At 48.0% G+C, this 20,481-nt stretch overlaps 1 protein-coding gene across 1 annotated transcript in view; it reads right to left on the bottom strand.

The window, feature by feature from the left end:
• LOC308578801 (alpha-2-macroglobulin-like) overlaps nt 1-19,912 on the bottom strand; it is a gene marked incomplete at its 5' end in the record, with an annotated part of 67,801 nt that extends 47,889 nt beyond the window's left edge. The window contains 11 exons of the mRNA XM_081179372.1: nt 466-627; nt 2,055-2,164; nt 5,315-5,429; nt 6,154-6,304; nt 7,390-7,474; nt 8,449-8,617; nt 11,419-11,439; nt 12,924-12,976; nt 14,110-14,287; nt 18,507-18,684; nt 19,827-19,912. Coding sequence (XP_081035498.1) covers nt 466-627; nt 2,055-2,164; nt 5,315-5,429; nt 6,154-6,304; nt 7,390-7,474; nt 8,449-8,617; nt 11,419-11,439; nt 12,924-12,976; nt 14,110-14,287; nt 18,507-18,684; nt 19,827-19,912 — 1,308 coding nt within the window. The remainder of the gene's footprint in view (nt 1-465; nt 628-2,054; nt 2,165-5,314; nt 5,430-6,153; nt 6,305-7,389; nt 7,475-8,448; nt 8,618-11,418; nt 11,440-12,923; nt 12,977-14,109; nt 14,288-18,506; nt 18,685-19,826) is intronic.
• Nucleotides 19,913-20,481: the final 569 nt, after the last annotated feature.

Here is a 20,481-nt window from a genome sequence, read left to right as displayed (position 1 = left end):
GCGTGCCCAGCAACCAACACACACCTTTAGGAGACAATAAGAGTCAGACGTATCAACCCAACAGCCATTTCTGCTATCACATACACAGTCCCAGCCCTTGGGGGTCTTTTTCTAGTCCCAATACATTTCCTGGATTCAGAAATGGAAATGAAATTAACAGGAAATGACAAACCCAGAAAAGGTGATAAAGGAGAAAGAGAAAAGAAAAAAGTAGGTGCCACAGGAAACTGAATCTCAAAGCATTTTTTAAAATTTCAACCGATCCAATTGATATTGGAGAGGTTGGGCGGCCATCTGTCCTGGATGCTTTAGCTGAGATTCCTGAACTGCAGGGGGTTGGACTAGATGACCCCTGCAGGTCCCTTTCCAACTTTAAGACTCTTACGATTCTATGATATTCCCGTGTTTTGTGCTTGCGAAGAATAAATCTGCCTTATTTAGTTCTCAATCCCCTTGAACACTCACCTGGATCCTGAGTTCAGGAGCTGTGAAGTTATCAGTGTCTATGGAAAAACGGGCTCGTCCCTGGTCATCAGTTACGTACTTGGTGCTGGTTCCAGTTAGATGTACCCTAATCTGAATTGTTTGATTGGCAATTGGCACTTTGGCAGCATCCAAAAGCTTCACCTAGCAGGGCAAAAACAATACATATAGCAGTTTGGTCTGATGATGATGATGATGATGATTACAGTGGTACCTCTGGTTGCGAACAGGATCCGTTCCAGAGCCCCATTCGCAACATGAGCAGAACGCAACCCGCGTCTGCACGTGCACGGGTTGCGCTTCTCCGCTTCCGCGCATGCGCATGATGTCATTTTGAGCGCCTGCGCATGCGCTAACAGCGAAACGCAGGAGTAACCCTTTCCAGTACTTCTGGGTTGCTATGGGGCGCAACCTGAAAAGACATAACCTAAACCGAATGTAAGAAGAGGTAAGGTAAAGGTAAAGGGACCGCTGACCATTAGGTCCAGTCGTGACCGACTCTGGGATTGCGGCGCTCATCTCGCTTTATTGGCCGAGGGAGCCAGAGTATGGCTTCCGGGTCATGTGGCCAGCATGACTAAGCCGCTTCTGGCGAACCAGAGCAGCGCACGGAAACGCCGTTTACCTTCCCGCTGAAGCGGTATCTATTTATCTACTTGCACTTTGACGTGCTTTCAAACTGCTAGGTTAGCAGGAGCCGGGACTGAGCAATGGGAACTCACCTCGTCGCGGGGATTTGAACCGCCGACCTTCTGATTGGCAAGTCCTAGGCTCTGTGGTTTAACCCACAGTGCCACCCGCGTCCCAAGAAGAGGTATGACTGTATAAAATTTTATTTATATCCTGCCCGCCCTGGCCAGGGCTGGGCTCAGAGCAGCTAACACCAAATATGAATTTCAATAAAACATAACAGAAAAAAATACAACAACAAACAAACAGTTAATTAAAATACGGCTTAAAATACAGCTTAAAATGCAGCCTCATTTTAGCAGTAACCCATATGAATTGGGAGGGAGATGAGTGGTGGAGCTAGCTATTCCGGCGCCCAGAGTGGTGTGCACCTGGGGGCGGGGCCAGCCGCCCATGTGGGTGAGGTGAACGTCCCGGGGACAGGGTGAGCATCCCAGGGGGACGAGGCAAGCATCCCAGGAGGTGCGCTGTGCTGCCACCCGCACCGAGCATCCTGGGGAGTGCGTGTCCCAGGGGTGTGCCGCCCGCGCTGAGCATCCCGGGGGGTGGCACAGTGATGTCACCACCCTCGGGAATGACACCCGGGGGGCACACCCACCGCACCCACCTTACTCCGCCTCTGAGGGAGATGACTGTCTGTAGGGGGCGTTCTATAGGTTCAGGTGGGTGAGGATGGAGAAGGTTGAGGACACACAAATTGCATCAGGATTCCAGAGGTGGCACCTCAGAGGTCAGGATGGGAGATGAGGGGTGGGGGCTGAATTGCTAACCACCCTGGCCCATCCATCCTCCTGTTCCAGTGCATACGGGGAACATTTGTCTTTAAAACAAACATTCAGCTGTGGGGTCGTGCGCAGTGGGGATCTCTCAGCCTGCCTTACCTGCCCAGTAAAGGGGATGCCAGACTTGTAGTAAGAGTCCACATTCTCAAAGGTGATTGTGCTGAGAGTCGTAATGATCATGGTGGAAGCCGTGCCTGTCAATTCCACCCCTGCCAAATAGCCAAAAAGAGGTAGGTACATATAAGCACACATGGTGGGACTGCTCAGAGGTGGCTGAATTGTGGAATAAGGCATTTGCTGAGATCTCTTTGGTAAACAAACAAACAAACTGCTACTCTATCTTTCCACCTGGCAATTTTGAACCTATATGGAAACAGAATGGGATTTGAAAAGTAAATAACTTATTTCTCATCTCCTAAGAGCAGCTCAAGGCTGTGTTGCCAAATCCTAGAATATCCTTAATCTTAATATTTGGGATTGCTGGTGTTCAAGGGTTTCACAAATTGCCCATCTTGAAAAAGTACCCAAAGGGCAGAGCTTGAATCAATAATTTCTTTCTGAATTTCTTTTCAATATGTGGCATGATTTTCTTATGCAAATATTCTTATACAAATATTGAGGCACATGGTTGGTGCCGTTTGCATATGCAAATGTCTGATCTATATGGAACCTTTATTCTCAATAAAGATGGGACTCACAGGTGGAGAATACTTTTATTTTTATAAATCTTTATAATTGTAAAGGGTATCCGTATAGGAGATAAAACTTTGTTATCCTTTTTTGGAGATGTGCTGTATCTTTGCATTTCACCCTTCTAGGCTGTGACGCTTCATGGTTTGCGTTACCAATTCTTAGTTTTCTTTCTTTTTCTTATGTTTGCACTCATTTTGTTAACAAATCAATAAAAAAGTAAAAGGGGGGGGGGAAAGGAAGGTGGGTAAGCGAGGGAATGTTCTGTCCCTCCTGTCTGCCCTCACAAGCTCCATTGCCGGCTTCTGCTTTGCTTAAAATGCTGCCCTTCTTTTGTCAGGCTAGACAATTTCTCCCTTTTGGCCAGTAGCATTGTCTACCCATAGTGGCAGGAGCCTGATCCTTTCAATGGGAGAGGCCAGGGACCATAATAAGCCCCTGGACCCTGGTCCTTCCTTGGTTCACACATACCTGTGCCTAAAAGTACATGAAAGAGCACCTTTCCCAATATCAACCATCTCGGGCCCTACTTATGAGCAGAAGAGGCCCTCTTGGTTAGGCCAAACGCTGAAGGTGTCTGTTTTTTGGTGACTCATGACAGGGCCCACTCTGTGGTGGCTCTCTGATGATGAAATGCCTTCCTAGGGAGGTGTATCAGTCTCCTTCATTAGTAACTTATAGGCAGTCCTTTTTTTCTTTAAAAAAATGTTTAGGGGTACTCTCATTTTGGCTGCTCCCCCTCGCCCCCTTCCTGCCCCCAACCCCTGGACGAGGGACTCAAGGCGACAGCGGTGGCGCTGAGAGGACGGGAAGGCTCCCAGCAATGGCAGGGTTGCTTGAGCAAGGAGGGGCAAGCAATCGCCGGCTGGCGCTAGCCCGGCAAGAGGAGGAAGAGGAGGAGGAGCAGTAGCGTCGCCTCCACCGCTGTGGTGGTCACGTGGGGTTGCTATGAGGAATTATGAAAAAATGAAGCAAGCCATTGTGTCAGCCATTGTTTTGACTGGGTTTGAGTCATGTGACATGATTTCTGATCAATCCAAGCCTCTACATCTCTGCCCCATTTTCTCTATGCCTGACAGTGACGTACACAGACTGGTTGCTTCACCAGGCATCCTGAGTACATAAAGATAGGAGGTAGCTTTGATGTAACTTTTGTTAATCTTGGGGTCAGGAAACAGAGTTCACATGCAGGTGATAAAAATGCCTGTCTTTCCCGTTTACTGCTGCCTGTTTATGACCTCTGGGGTTTGCTAAATGCATTCCTCCTTGGTTCCTGTTTTATTTAGCCTAAATATGTATGCATGCTCAAGTAGTTCTTTGTAGTTAAGAAGCTTCCTCTGATCTTTTTTTATGATTTAGTATTTTTATTTTCTTATTGTTATTATAAATTTTATTAGTATTTTCCACACAACAACACAAAACAATATCAAAAAATAACAATACACAAAACACAAAAACTGACATTCAAAAAAAGAATTCCATATCTTACAAGTTAATAATATAAACACTAAAAAGAAAAACAAACATTGACTTCCACCAATCCCACAGCACCTCCTTTACCTCTCATTGTGTCTTCCTGTTTTCCTTTTCAGCTTCCTCTGATCTGACTTTCTTCCCACATGGGGATTTTTTGAAATGCTCAGAGGAAAGCTGATTGGTTATTACAAATGCTGTGTTAAAGTTCTTTTGTTAATAAAAACGGCCTGGGCCAGGGAGTGGCTATCGCACTTGCTCCCAGAGTCTTGCTGGTCAAGCCTCGTGTCTATAGAATTAATCAGGATCCAGTCCTTCTTTTGCCTTCAGAACCCATACACCATGGCCGCCCCAGACTCCCTTGCCTGGGCACCAGCAGAGAGAATGACAGAGCTCCAGTCTGCCCTGCTACTGCGAAGACAGCTGGCATGTCGGTTGGTCCATCGGTCGGTCAGGGCAACCCAAAATGTTTAGGGGTACGCGTCCCCCTGCATCCCCCCGGAAAAAAGCACTACTTATAGGAGACATTGCAAGACCAACCCTGTTTGTCCTAAGCATTTGTCGGCTGAAAAACCTGCCCCTGAAACTGTTAGGTTTTCAGAGCGGGTGTGAAATATACTCTGAATCAAGACTGGATTTCATGCTCTTTATTCAGCTCATAGTGGTGAGGAGGAATGGAAGTTCCCCCAGAATGTCTGCTTTATATACATTGTTTACACAATGGGCCCCACGTGATTGGCTAATTCCGGGATTCACCTGTAGGCCAATCAGGTTGCGGATTCACTTCCACCTGGAGCTGGATTGGATGGCTCCTGTGGACCAATCAGACTGCTGCATTCTGGACCCTATTGTTCTAGGACCAATCAGACTGCTGCATTCTGGACCCTATTGTTCTAGGACCAATCAGACTGCTGCATTCTGAATCCTATTGTTCTAGGACCAATCAGACTGCTACATTCTGAATCCTATTGTTCTAGGACCAATCAGACTGCTACATTCTGAATCCTATTGTTCTAGGGCCAATCAGACTGCTGCCTTTTGGATCCCATTCCACTCAGTACATAACAGGGTGATTGCTTTTAGGAGTTTTGAAACGTTTCCAGAAGATTTTTCTTAGCTGAATGGCTTTAAAACTGACATGCTGGGCTCCTTTGGAGGACTGGTGGGAGATAAATTTAATAAATAAAATAAAATACCTGTGCCTTCCTCTTCGATCTTGCCTTCCACCTTTAGGTTCATCTCATATCCCTCCCGCTTCAGATGAAAAATCTTGGTTTTCACCACCTGAGAGAGGCAGCCATGCCCATTTGCCTGAACCGGAAGACAGAGAGTTGTAGCAGCTACCAATGAGAATTGCGTCATTACACAAAACAAGGTGTTTGAGGTCAAGCCAGTCAGGTTCACACAATAGCCACTGATCTAGGCACACTCATTCATTTATATCTGTCTGTTTATACAAGGCGAGTAATATTTCAAGAGGAAAAATCTGGACATTTGTTGAGCTTTCCTTGGGCGATCGCCAAAAAAGTTGATGATCACTCGCTCTCCCCCCAGTTACCTGACATCACCAAGCAGCCCACGGCAGATCGAAAGCCAGAGCCAGAGCTGCCAGTACACGAAAAAATACACGAAAAAATTTAACAAAATTTAACCCCCCCCAAACTAGGACATTTGCTTTTATTTATTTTTAAATCCCCCCCAGATGGGCATGTAGGCCCCCCAGATACTTTCTGGACAAAGGGATCAAATGTTCTTCAGGTTTTTGAAGAGACTTCAGTGAGGAACAACAGGCACCAACAAAATGAGCAAATATATATTCCTGCAGCCATATCCACCATTTCAATCATTTTAGCTTGTCTGATGGAATTATATTTCCCTCTTCTTCTGCTGAATGCCATTCCGGGGTTTCTCCCAGAGCCTTGGGACTCCCCTTGAGTAAATCAGGGTGAATGCCCAATTAAAACAGGTCACCCGGGAAGGCCAACTCCCCAAAAGTATTTTAAACTTCATTTTCAGCGTCTGCTTTGGGTCTCACCTCTCCACTGAACTCTTCACATATTCCTTCCGACGCTTCTCTGTGACAGCCCCCTCCGGAACTGGAATAAACATGCCAGCCTCTGTGTTCATTATATTTCCGGCAAACACGGACCTTCACCTGCCCAGCGACAGGCTTCCCGTACGTGTACCTGTAGTCAGGAAACAGCCACAGCATCGCTTGAAAGATGACATCAATATACAGTGGTACCTTGGAAGTCAAACACAATCTGTTCTGGAAGTCCATTTGACTTCCAAAATGTCTGGAAACCAAGGTTCTCTTATGGTGGGAATGGTGCCCACCTGAGAGGTTCCGGAATGGAGTTCAAGGGAGTTCTGGGTGAAATAAGCCCGGCATAAGCGGCCCAGCATTGTGAGGAATTCAATGCAACTATGGCAACCAAAAAAACGAAGATCATGGCCACTGGGCCCATCACCTCCTGGCAAATAGAAGGGGAAGAAATGGAGGCAGTGAGAGATTTTACTTTCTTGGGCTCCATGATCACTGCAGATGGTGACAGCAGCCATGAAATTAAAAGACGACTGCTCCTTGGGAGAAAGGCGATGGCAAACCTAGACAGCATCTTAAAAAGCAGAGACATCACCTTGCCAACAAAGGCCTGTATAGTTAAAGCCATGGTTTTCCCAATAGTGATGTATGGAAGTGAGAGCTGGACCATAAAGAAGGCTGATCGCCGAAGAATTGATGCTTTTGAATTCTGGTGCTGGAGGAGACTCTTGAGAGTCCCATGGACTGCAAGAAGATCAAACGTATCCATTCTTAAGGAAATCAGCCCTGAGTGCTCACTGGAAGGACAGATCCTGAAGCTGAGGCTCCAATACTTTGGCCACCTCATGAGAAGAGAAGACTCCCTGGAAAAGACCCTGATGTTGGGAAAGACTGAGGGCACAAGGAGAAGGGGACGACAGAGGACGAGATGGTTGGATGGTGTTCTCAAAGCTACCAGCATGAGTTTGACCAAACTGCGGGAGGCAGTGGAAGACTGGAGTGTCTGGCGTTCTCTGGTCCATGGGGTCAAAAAGAGTCGGACATGACTAAACAACTAAACAGCAACAACAACAACATGGCAATCATTCCATCGGAGCTAGGGTGGTGCGGCCAAGGCTGGTGAAGGGGATTGGAGGAGAGGTTAGCTGGTGCTAGCAACATCACCCAAGTTCTCAATTCACGTGGTCCCACATCTCTGGGAGAGAAGCCCAGGCTGCTCTCACTTACAGGCCACAGACGGTCACATCGAGTTCCTCAGCCAAAAATGTTATCTCCTTGCGTGCCTTCACCAAAACTTTGAACTTGGGCAGCACTGTAAGAAGGAAAGGAACACGGGGGTGAAAAACAACATAATCAGCCTGAGCACAGAAAGGAGGCAAATGCGTGCAGCATTAACACCCCACAACAGATTTTTTCCCCCATTAGGTTTCCAGGGAAGCCCCAAAACCAGAGGTGCCATCTTCTCAAGATTGGGGGGCCCAACGCGACATTCTGACATCAAGCGGGCGATCTCACAAGGAGCCAGGGGCAGAGCCTCTGAACCCTCTGAACACTGAGGGAGTTCGCCCCCCTCAAAAAAACCCACACATTTGGGGGGGGGACGACGAAAGTGCCTCAGTCCCTAGGAGCTGGCGCATATGCCCCGAACTAAGTTTTGGATCCAGCACAGAGCAAGACCTGTTCCTGTCTCCAGCCCCCAAGATCCGCCCTACTCACACAGGCAACTCTCCCATACCCAGCCACCCATGTGAACCAGGAAGTGACCTCTCCAGACAACAGAACAACTCTTCATGCTTTTGTGGCTGCGATCTCCTGGCTGTTAGGCAGATGAATGTGCATGCATACTCCTTCCATTTCCCTCTGTGCAGCCCTGGGCACTGGCAACTCATGCTACGCCACTGTTTGCGGGGTATTGGGGGGGCAGGGCGGAAGAAAGCCCTGGTGCACTTGCTTCCAGTAGCAGGACCAGTTCACTGAACCTGGCCATAGGGCCAGATATTTTGGGAAGCTGTTCACTATGCATTTGCACGCCTCTCGAGCTATCTAAGAACCCAATTTTGCATGATCCTTTTGCAGGCTTATGTCTATGTTTCAATCCAACTGGGCACAATGCAGGCCAAATCTTTCCAAAGATTTCTTCCACTGGTTTCAAAACTGCACTGATCTGTCAGTTTCTATCAGAATTCCTGAGTGGCGCTGCCAGTGTGCAAGAAAATACCCCCTTCCACATGCTGTCCTTGACACCACGTTCCCCAGACCAAGTGATTCCTCTCCTTCCTTCCTCACCGTATTCCTTCACCTCAAAGAGACGTTCCGCCTTGTTCCCGGAGGCTTTTTGCACCACCACTTTGTAGGTGCCTTGCGGGGGCTCAGAGGAAAGTGGAAAAGAGAGCTGGATCAGGCCCATTGTCTGCTCCACATTGGTCCACTGCAGCAAGCGGTTCCTCTTGGGGTCCTGGGAGCCACAAGAGAAGAGGGGGATCACGGAAGAAGCCGTTTGTCAGGGAATGGTCTGAGGCAGAGTATGGGGGAGTGCATTCGCAGGCAGATCAGCTTTCCTCAGAAGAGGAGCTGGAGTGGGAAGATTCACACACACACCCTTGTTTCCAGCAGGCTCAGAAGCAGGGAGAAATAGAGAGCAGCTTTGGCAGGAGTTACCTAGCTATGAGATAACGACCAGAGAAACAGAAGGGAGGGGACAGATAGCAGAGATGTCATTAGAGAGTGTGGGGGACCCTCCTGTTAGGATTTTTATCGATCCAAGCTGCTCCAGCGAGTGGTACTATGATTGTATACATCATGTGAGTGTCTGAGAGAGCGTGAGAAAGGAAGTCTGTATTATCTCTTCCTTCTGAGTACTGTTGGAAGTTTAGTTTCACTTCTGTGTGTGTTGCAGTTTTGTACTGGTGTTCAGAGAGCACAGACATACTGATGGAGTCTCTGTATATCGACTGTAAATAAATTAGTTTAGAACTACAAACTGAGTCTTTCTTCTGCTATGATATGCCAGAAGACTGATGTGCTCTTTTCAGGAGAGGAGGGTCACCTATCACCGGTCTCTCTGGACTGAAGGAGATTTATAGCCAGAGAGGACCACTGGAGAGACGCCCCAAAGACTTGGGAAGTTGGCAGCCATGCCAACACCTCCCTCCCCACAAGCTAGGAGATCCAAACATATTTGAGAACAAAGGATGCAGAGAGGAGGAGGAGGAACTTCCTGTTGGAGCCTATAGCGGAGGACAGAAGGGAGGAGATTTAGAGGAGCCAACTGCTCTCCTTGGGGAGGGATGTGGATTTTGGCTTACAACCTGATGCCTGAATAAAAAGGACTATAAAATATAAAGCACTCTTTAATTCTTATCTGTGAAGTTACCAAAGGGGGAGGCAGACTCTCCACGCATGACACCGCTCAGGTTGAAAGCTGGGACGGGGTCTAAGCTGCAGCTGCCCCAAAATGGGACCATGCTGAGCCATATCAGTGTTGATATTTTCACCCCTCCCACTGACAGAATCTCCTGATCTGATGTTTTGAGAAAGGAGGGGGCGGAAACTGCTCTTCTCCTCTTCCGCTCCTGGCTGACTGACTGATTCTGTGTGTGGAGAGAGTCTTGTCTACGTAGTGACCAGATGGCTGAGTGGGAGATGTAACACTTAGGCAAGCCAGTAGTTTGTTAGTTTGTAGTAGCTATTAGAAATAAAGGGATACGGGTGGCACTGTGGGTTAAACACAGAGCCTAGGGCTTGCCAATCAGAAGGTCGGCAGTTCGAATCCCCGCGACGGGGTGATCTCCCGTTGCTCGGTCCCTGCTCCTGCCAACCTAGCAGTTTGAAAGCACGTCAAAGTGCAAGTAGATAAATAGGTACCACTCCAGCGGGAAGGTAAATGGCGTTTCCATGCACTGCTCTGGTTCGCCAGGAGCGGCTTAGTCATGCTGGCCACATGACCCGGAAGCTGTACGCCGGCTCCCTCGGCCAATAAAGCAAGATGAGCGTCGCAACCCCAGAGTCGGCCACGACTGGACCTGATGGTTAGGGGTCCCTTCACCTTTACCTTATTAGAAATAAAAGGAGTTATGCTTCACAGCAAGCTTCCACGTTATTTATACTCTGCCTGAGTCTGGTGCTCACAATGCACAGTTGTGGGTCCCGTGCGCTGGGACCTGTTTTCCAGGGTTGGAAGGTCTCAGGGCAGAACCAGTTATTGAGCCCAGTTGCTGACATTGGTTGAAAGGCATACTGACAATCAGTGGTTAAGAAAACCTGTGGCTCCTGCAAAGGCTTCCTGGGCTATTGGTATCTGGATGGATGTTTGAACACTCTTAAGGAGGTGGGGGCATTGCTAACCAAGGATGGCAAAACAGACTGAGGTCTATTTGAGGAACCACAAAAACTAGTTAATTCCCCAGGAGAGGGGAAAGTGGGCAGGAAAAGATGCTCTTCTAATGTCTTCTAAGCAGTTTGCAAGTACAAAATCAATTTTAAAAGTACAAAATCAATTCCAAAAGCCACACATAATTTAAAATACATGCTAAAACAGTTCCTTCAAAAGCACTAACAATATCCATCATGGTTACACCCCAGAGATTATAGTTCCATGTTTTAGTCTCATAAATCTGTTATGGGGTGTTAATGCATCCGCAGGAAACAGTAGCAGGAGACCCTTTCAGGTGGTTCGCAATCTAACGGAACCACCTTCACCATCAGAGCCTGGTAAGGACCCCAAGATCTCCTGCAATGATTTTGCAAAGTCGCCCAGATTCGGAAAGAGGTAGACTCCACCGTGGGAAGAGGGCCTGGGCAGGAGAATGCTAGAGTCCTGTCTAGCCAGGTTGCGTGGGTTCAGTTCCAATCTGTGACCTCCAAGGATGTCGACAGGCTGCTTGGATGAGTGAAATATTTAAAAAAACAAATGATGATGATGATGATGATGTAGCACAGGAGAAGGTCCTAGCCATTTCCCTCATGGGCCAAATAGTCTTTTCAGCCGCACTTAATGGTCCCTCCAAAACTGCTGCTGGGTTTTTTCTTTTGAAGAACCCCACAAAGGGGTTGCAGGAAGGGATGAACTTAGGCGCGTAACACTTGTTAAGGATGGCAAAATTAAAACCCTCAGGGGATCTGAGCAGCTTATGGGGAAGCTATGGAATGAAGCAGCCTCTGGATATTAGGAAAGGTGGTCTGAGTGGGGCAATATAACAGCCGCTCTGGTGTGATGATGAGAGGTGATGGAGTAGAGGTGGGGAATTAGACACTTACCTGGATGTAAACCAATGGAAACTGTGGAGTAAAAAAAAGAGGGGGGGTCAGAGACAGCAGTGAATGGTGTTACCCCTCCCAGCACCACACAAACCTGCTCCCACCTTGATTTGTTTGTTTCCAATATCTCTAAGCTCCTTCACCATAATTCACCAGTTAATAATGCTGGATACCCAGCTGAAGTCTAATTTATGCACGAAGTGGTTAATGTCATAGAGTAAACTGTCCTGCCAGGCCTAGGTAAGTCACTCCACTTCACTTTGGGAGGAAGACTTTTTGTCCTATTGTTTTCTTCATTCTACCATGTCAATCCCGGCCTGTAAAAAGGTCTGAGCTGGTTGCTCCAAGCTCACAGTGAATGACTTTTTTTAAAAAACAAAGCCATCCTTGTGTTCCTATATAAACAATTTAGGAATTTTCATCACTTTGGAACTAGCCTGTAATAATAATAATAATAATTTTATTATTTGTACCCCGCCCATCTGACTGGGTTGCCCCAGGCACTCTGGGCGGCTTCCAACATATATAAAAACACAATAAAACATTGCACGTTAAAAGGTAAGTCCTACTGTCTATGTTTTCTGAAAGCTGTATGGAAAAACACATGAACCTGACCTTTGCAGAGTTTGTAAGTAAACCATTTTTAAAGTGTTGCCTTTTTCTACACTAGGGGAAGTGGAAAACTTTGGAAGGAACTTAGAAGGGCATATTTAAAGCTCTAGAAGCTTATATTTCCACGCCTTGAATTGTGTTGTGATTTTAAATCTCTGCAGGGGTTTCCTCATCAAAGAGTACTTGCTCCTAACCTGGATCTTTGCATAAAGGAATTCTCCTGCTTGTACTCATTTTTCCTTGCCAATCAACAAATAAAACAACTCATCAATAAAAATAGCATAGTGCTTAAAAGAAACAAAGGCCACAGGTCAGAGCATATACATTCCCATCAGGTGGGCAAGTCCAGTAGAGAAGGTCTTGCTCTCCCCAACTGGGGAAGAGTAAAATGCCCCCCTGGGGTATGTCAAGCAATCTCTACCCTCCAGCCCTGATGCTGCCAGGCCTGGTTCTGGCAAGAACCCTACAGAAGGGGTTCGTGTGAGATGGGTGGAGAGGAAAGATGGGAATAAGCCCAAGCATCCTTGCATTACGAAAGTCCTTCCCCTGCAAACATGCAATGTTCCATAACAGCAGCCACCTCATCCCAACCTTTGGATTCAGTTCTTGGAGATGTAATATACTTCTCCAAACCTTGAAGTTCCTCATAAGCTGCCAGTCCCCACCCCCTCGTGCGCATGCATGTTGCTGTTTCGAGCTTTATGAAGATCAGCACTTGCAGCCTGAACATCGGAAACAGAGAGGTGGATATGGGGGGGGGTGCCATGTTTGTTTAACTAACTTAAGGGCAAAGTGTCCCATCCCTCTTTGTAGGCCCAAAAGTCTGCATGGATCAAAAGAGGTTTACCAAATGTTCCAGAGGCCGGCATGGCGCACGTGATGACGAAACTCACCGTCTCGTTCAAGGGTCGGAAATCTTCGTCCACAGACATGATGCGGAACCGAACTATGAAAGGAAGAAGGAGGGGAAGGATTTACATGTGACTCTGCTACTCTGTGTGTCACAGCTCAGGAGCAGAGCACATGGAGATGGTACTCAGTTCAAACCCCCTGGAAAATCTCTGGTCAAAAGAGGAATGTTTGGCAGCTGATGCCCTGGCAAGTGTGGGATGTATCATCGCTGAAGCAGTCAAACACAACATTTCCTGTTGCCTAGAGTGGACACACAGGGGAATGTTGCTTCAGACAGGGAGGACTGCCTGTCATACCTGCTCTGGAGAATCCTCCCCCTGTGTGTGAACAAGTAGATGGATGTGACCCTACCAGACCCTATAAGAGGGCCCGCCATGCAGCCATCTTTGGCTTTTTGGCTCTTTCGCCATCTTCCTCTCTGCTGGCTCTTAGCCAGCAGCACACGGCTCATTTTTACAAAGGATGGAAGCCACGAGGTAGAGAGTCTGAGGCCTAGCTCAGAGACTTCTTTTCTCTACAAATGTAACTGTAACCACAAGATAAAGCCTGCCTTCAGATTACTACTGTGAACTGAATGTAAGTACAGTCATGCCTCAGGTTACAGACACTTCAGGTTGCACGTTTTCGGGTTTCGCACCATGCCGAACCCGGAAGTACCGGAACGGGTTTCTTCCGGGTTTCAGTGCTCAAGCATGCGCAGAAACACTATATTGCACTTTGCGCATGTGCAGAAGTGCCGAATTGTGACCCGCGCGTGCACAGCCGCGGTACTGCGGGTTGCGAACGCTGCGGGTTGCGAACGTGCCTCCCACACCGATCATGTTCGCAACCCGAGTGTCCACTGTAAACCTTACTCTTACTTTTAAAGAAGACTGCCGTGTTATTATTATTTTAAGAGGGGAAACTTACCAGGAGCAATTCAGACTGGATTGCTTAACTAACGAATCCATCAACTTGCTTCCAACAATCTGCAAGGGAATGTGCTTTGCTGCTTGCTCACTAGCGTGAGTCAGGACGGGTAATATTTAATCAATATATCCTCTCCTACTTTCTTCAACATTCCCACAGCAAGAAGGGTCCGCTTAATAAAAAGTATTTGGAAAAGGGAAGCGTGATCTGTAGGGGATTCTCCCACTGTCACTGCTGCGACTGCAGCCTCTCACTTACCTTCCTGTCCTGGCTTGTAGATGGGCTTGTCTGTCTGGACAAAGACCAAGCTCTCCGGGTTCCTGACCAGCACCTGTTTCCGTTCGTGGGATACAAACAGCATCCCCCTCCAATCCACTGCCACCTCCACGGTGAGCGTGGCCTCAGAAGCCTCGAGAGAGTTACTCAATCTGGGGACCTTGAAGAAGAGGGAGAAGGCGGAAGGCAGGAGCATTAGAGAAGAAAAGTCACTCGATCCAGGGACAGTCCACATACATATTGGCCTATTCCGAGCTCTTTTTACTGAATGGTGACACAGACCATTCATAATTTACAAAGATTCTTCACAACTGTGAGCAGGGCAGTGGGGTAGGGCAGGGGTCAGCAACCGTTTTCAGCAGGGGGCCGGTCCACTGTCCCTCAGACCTTGTGGGGGGCCGGACTATATTTTGAAAAATAATAATGAACAAGTTCCTATGCCCCACAAATAACCCAGAGATGCATTTTAAACAAAAGCACACATTCTACTCATGTAAAAACCCTTAGATTCCTGGACCGTCTGCGGGCCGGATTTAGAAGGCGATTGGGCCAGATCCGGTCCCCGGGCCTTAGTTTGCCTACCCATGGCATAGATCAATGGGTTAGTGCAGGGGTCTGCAACCCGCCGCTCCGGAGCCACATGTGGCTCTTTTACACCTTTGCCGCAGCTCCGGGGCGGATACTAGCGAGGGGAGGAGGCGCATTGTGCGCCCTGACACTCCCCACTGTGGCGGGCGCTGTAATGGCTGTGACGTCGCATGGGGGCGGTGCGTGCATTAGTCACGCACCGTCCCAACGTCACCTTCCCGCCCGCCCGCCACATTGTAAGGGGCATGTATGCTGGTCACTGCATTGAAAGGGGGCGTGTACGCTGGTCACTGTTTTGAAGGGGAGTGAAGAACACACACACACACAAAGGTAACTTGTTAATTTAACATTTATTTCTATGAGGAGGAGTAATTCTGAGGGGTCAAACAAAGAAATAATAAAAAAGTGACAAAAAAGTTATTTTTATAATGACGAGTTTTGTGGCTCCCAGTTTTTTTTCCTTTGGAAAAGGGTCCAAGTAGCTCTTTTTGTCTTAAAGGTTGCAGACCCCTGGGTTAGTGCATCCAGCTGTCAACCAGAAGGTTGGTTGTTCGAGCCCACCTTGGGGCAGCTGTGGGCGGGAGAAGAGGACTGCACCATCGATTTACAGCAGGGGGTTGACGGAGGTCACAGTTCAGAGATAGATGATGAGAGTTGGGAAGTATTAGAAAAAGGGGGAGAGGAGACAGAGGCAGAGCTGACACGTTGTCACTGGAGAGTATTTCTGACCCTTCCCCTTCTTCCAGAACGTAGCATTCATTAAGAGCGCAGGAACAACAGAATCAGAGACATTTGGCCACATGCGGCCACCGTAAAGGGAGATGCTGTTGCTCAGAAGGAGGAGCCCAGTTGGAGCAACGCCATTGTCAGGGCTTGTTGCATTCTTTTGTCTCTCGCTATTATGAATGAATAACCTCATTTAAAAAGTCTATGCATTTGTTTTCTTTGGCAAGTCTTGTCCTACAATGCCTCTGGGTTGTGGTTTTTTTACAAATGTCAAATTTATTCATGTATGCCACAACAGCGGCAAGAGTCTTGATAGCACAAGGATGGAAGAATGAGGAAACCCCGACAAAGGAACAATGGCAAGAGAAATTGATGAACTATGCAGAACTGGCGAAGTTGACATCCAAATTGCGAGACAAGGACAACTGTGACTTTAAAGCAGTGTTTCCCAACCGGTGTTCCGTGGCACACTAGTGTGCCGCGAGACGTTGCCTGGTGTGCCGTGGGAGGGAGGCGGGCGAGTCAGGCGGCGAGGGGCGGGGCGGCGGCAGCGGCGCCGGCGAGGAGCTCCCTCCCTCCCACATCCCATCGCCGCTCTGCCGCACGCTAGCTCTTGACTGCTCTTGCCGCTCTTGCCGCACGTATAGACGTGTCTTATTTCCGCCCTGGAGGAAGGAGCAGGTCAAACGCCCTACAGAACCTGCAAGTTGCGCCCTGCGTGTCCATCTACCCATTTTAAAGTCTACGGTGCCATCCGGCTTCTGCCCTCCCGAAGTCCTCCTCTGTTCTGAAAGAGCCCTCACTTCCGGGTTCTGTCTGGCCGTCTTCCTCCCGCTCTGTGGTTGGCTGGGAGCGGCCTGTGCGCGACAATAACAGCAGCATCATGGCCGGCATCAAAGGTAGCGCCACTGTGGCGGTTCTGAGGGGTGGCATGGAAAGGGCCTGGGAGCAAGGCGGAGCGGGGGGGGGGTCTTCCGTGCCAGGCCCGGGAAAGGACGTCGCCCCTCTGCCCTGGCGGTGACATCCCAGCCTTTGTTGTAACACTGGACAACCTCCTCGGCGAGGAGCGAGCTCCCTCCCACACCCCATCGCCGCTCTGCCGCACGCTAGCTCTTGACTGCTCTTGCCGCCCTTGCCGCACGGCTAGGCTAGGCCGGCCTACTGGGCTGTCGCAGGCGGAAGGCCTGCGCATGCGCGAGGTTTTCGCGCCTTCGGGATTGCCTTCACGCCTTCCTCCTCCCGGGTCCTTGAGAGCGCGGGAAGCGGCAGCGCGAGACCGGCGTTGAGCCTGGCAGGTATTGCGCTTGCCAAGGCAGTCATTTGGGAAATGAAAACTTGCAAAGCAAGCAACCAGTTCAATCTGAAGTACGTGTATGCTTAATATCCTGTATCTGAAACCTGTTCTGCCCCCTCCCCCACACTTGGTGCCATTTTCATCTACACATGCAGCAGAGTAAGTTGACCCAGAATAGTACCAATTCAGATGGCAGATGGGAGAATGACAGTGCTGAATGCTTTCCCATGTAGAACAGTCCCTGCAAATAAAAACCTAGCATATTTGGAAGAGGGATGCTAGCCTAACCATTACCTTCTATGCTGTTACTATTTTTTTATTTATTTTTTTACATAAGTAAAAAGTGACCTTTCCCCATCTGGCATGGTGGTGTGCCTCGAGATTTTTTTCATGAAACAAGTGTGCCTTTGCCCAAAAAAGGTTGGGAAACACTGCTTTAAAGAAGAATGGGAACTTTATGCAAAGTATTTAAAAAGACAACAAAACGAATTGGACTCCTTGGCAGGTTTTGAATAAACATACACAAATTTATTGATTGACAACATGGTAGATAGGTAATATAAGGACTGATATAATTTTATAATATGCAGAGAATAACATGTGCTGAGAAATCAGAGAGAGAAGCTGAGTGAAGTCTTGGGGGAGAGGGAGGGTTTGGTGGGGAGTCGGGAAGAAGGGGGGGTTACATAATGAATATGATATGTTTTGATATATTGTTATGTTGAAATTGTGTGTGTGTGTGTGTGTGTGTGTGTATATATATATATATATATATATATATATATATATATATATGACTCTGCCTTGTTTTCTCTGCTCTTGCTGCAGCTGAGGGAGGAATAGCTTTCCTGAAGCCTTGACACCCAGCTAGTTTGGGACTGAATTCAGGGAGGGATAGGTAATCCTTGGGTTGACCAAGAGCAGGGCAACCAGGTTGGAGGGCTTCGGATCAAAGGCCACAGGTGGGGATGGGCAGGTCCTCCTTAGGATGGAGTCCAAAATCCTGGAGAGCTGCTGCCAAGTCAGTTCTGAGCTGGACAGGCCAGTGTTCTGACTTGGGATACGGCAGCTTCCTACGAGACCACAACAATCCTGCTTTTCCTTGGAAAAATGCCCAGACATCTTGATCAGCAACAGAAAGCAAAGTCAGTAAGGGAAAACATTTTATGGGGAGTAGACTGAGTTGGGTGCCAGACCCTCACCTCTCCCCAAATGCTCCCAGGGGCTCTTGCGTGGCCCTAGCCCCCTTGACAGGGGTGAGGACAAAAGCATGGCAAGCCCCTGGATTCCTTTAATGGAATACCCTTGCAGCAACAGCACTGGAGGGGCAGGCACAGCCAATCCATACCCCTTCACCAACCAATTTTTCCTAAAACCAATGGCTAACCGCAACCTTGCAAGTTGTGACAATTTGCTACACAGTAGGCAAAAACCAAACGGCACCAGCCAAATGGACAAAATTCCTACCAGGCCCCTGACCCAAAAGCAGACGACCCCATGACAGGCATAGCAAGGTCAAACGCAAAAAAACCCCTAAAATTAGGGAGGGTGGGCAGCTGATCCGATGCTCGCAGCGAAAAGAGGAAGCAGTGAATATATTCAACCCAGGCTGTCACTCAAAGGCAACATCAACTCTCCAAAGCAACCTGAGGAGTCCAATCACACTTTGGGCCGACCCAACCAACTTGCCCAGCAACAGGGGTGTCTGGTTAACCCCACCGCAACCCGTGCTCCCCATGAAGGAGAACATGCTTAAGTGAGAAAAACTCACCTGGAATGGGATGCACTGGAACGGATTTGTCTTGGACACCACATGGCTGGTGCGAGTCTCTGCTAGATTTTCCAGGGTGATGTTCACCGTTACTGACTTGTTCAGCTGCGTCACATGGACACAGATCTTCTCGGAGGTTTCTGCCTGGAGGACGAAGGGTACCAGCACCAAGTGATGCCTGGGGGGAAAGGGGAATGAGGACATAGAATCATAGAATCTTAGATATATTTTTAATCTTTGTTGGAAGCTGCCCAGAGGGGCTGGGGAAGCCCAGCCAGACGGGCCGGGTACAAATAATAAATTTTTATTATAAATTATTAATATTAGAGTTTGAAGGGACCCCGAGGGTCCTCTAGTCCAACCCCATGCATTACAGAATCTCATCTAAAGCCTCCATGACAGATGGCCATCCAATCTCTGCTTAAAAACCTCCAAGGAAGGAGAGTTCCCCAGGGAGACCATTCCACTGCCCAACAGCTCTTGCTGTCAGAAAGTTCTTCCTAATGTTGAGTTGGAATCTCCTTCCTTGTAACTTGAAGCCATGGGTTCGAGTCCTACCCTCGAGAGCAGGAGAAAACAAGCCTGTTCCTTCTTCCATGTGACAGCGCTTAAGATAGCTGAAGAGGGCTATGGCTCATTGCAGGTGGCTACAACCCATGTTGTTTTGTTTAAGATGAGACTTTTATGTCCCTTCCAAAATAACAGAAATGCAATACCGCGCAGAGTAGCACCAAATACAGCAAGAGTACTATTAGCCCAGAAATGGAAGCAAGAAGAAATTCCGACGAAAGAAGAATGGCAGACGAAATTAATGGACTATGCAGAATTGGACAAAATGACAGGAAGAGTTTGAAACCTGCGGGACCAGAGATTTACAGAAGATTGGAAGAAGTATATGAATTATTTGAAGAGCAACTGTAATCAACAAATTACACTAGTAGGACTACAAGAAGTTTTGTAAGGAGAAATATACAAAGTGTTACAAAGTAGAAAAAGATAGAGATACTGGTTATAAGTTTGAAATGTAATAGGGAAAATGAGAAATGCACGCTAAGACTGGAAAATTTTCAGACAGGGCTGATGGAAGTCAAAAACATTGAATAAGATGTAAAAGTATGTTTAATTATTGTTGAAAATGGGATGTTAAAAAACTAATAAAAAGAGAGGGAGTAGTGCCAAATAGAAAAGAAATGTGGTCCCTTTCCAACTCTACAATTCCATGGTTCTAATGTATATAATTAAGCGAATTTTCTTTCGAGAAGTTTGTGGAAAGCATAGGGAGAGAAGGGGAAGGGGAAGATGTCCAGGCAAGCAGCTTACGGCATTGGTGCCGAGATGTCCCCCTGAAGAAGGAGCAGCAGGAAGAGAAAGGCGCTGGGTCCTCCAAGGATCTGGCCCTTCCCCATCATTCAGCTGTGGGCAAGCGAGATGGTGGCGGCGGAGGCTGCTGCTGTTGCTGCTCCCACATCGACCTTCATACTGGCTCTCTTTGCAAGGCGGAGGAGATAAAAGAGGCCAGGGGGCTGGGACTGTGCTGGAGCAACGGGGAAGGGAAGCTGCAACACCCCACAGAAGGTGCCTTTGCCAAGCAAACAGAGTAAAGAGGTCACTGGCCTGCATTTCAACCAGGTGCAGGGAAGCAATGCCAAGTGCCGGGAAGAAGATTTGTTTGGCCCCAGATTTATCTTTCTGCAGAGTCACGGAATTGCAGGGTTGGAAGAGACCGAAAGGCTCACCTGGTTCATTTATTACCAAAGTGGAATCTCGGTTTTCAAGCGTCTTGGAAGCCGGACGTGTCGGAACCCGAACGCCGACAACCCAGAAGTAAATGCTTCTGTTTTCAGACGCGCCTCAGAAGTCAAACGGCTTCCAAGGTGAGTTTTTCAATTTTCTCAGTGAAAATTGCCGGCAGACCTTTGTGTCTTGGTTGTCGAACGTTTCGGAAGTCGAACGGTCTTCTAGAATGGATTATGTT

Source organism: Podarcis bocagei (assembly GCF_964188305.1).
Source record: "Podarcis bocagei genome assembly, chromosome: 2".
Lineage (NCBI taxonomy): Eukaryota > Metazoa > Chordata > Lepidosauria > Squamata > Lacertidae > Podarcis > Podarcis bocagei.
Note: the sequence above shows the minus strand (reverse complement) of the source record. Positions and strands in the feature narration are given on the sequence as shown.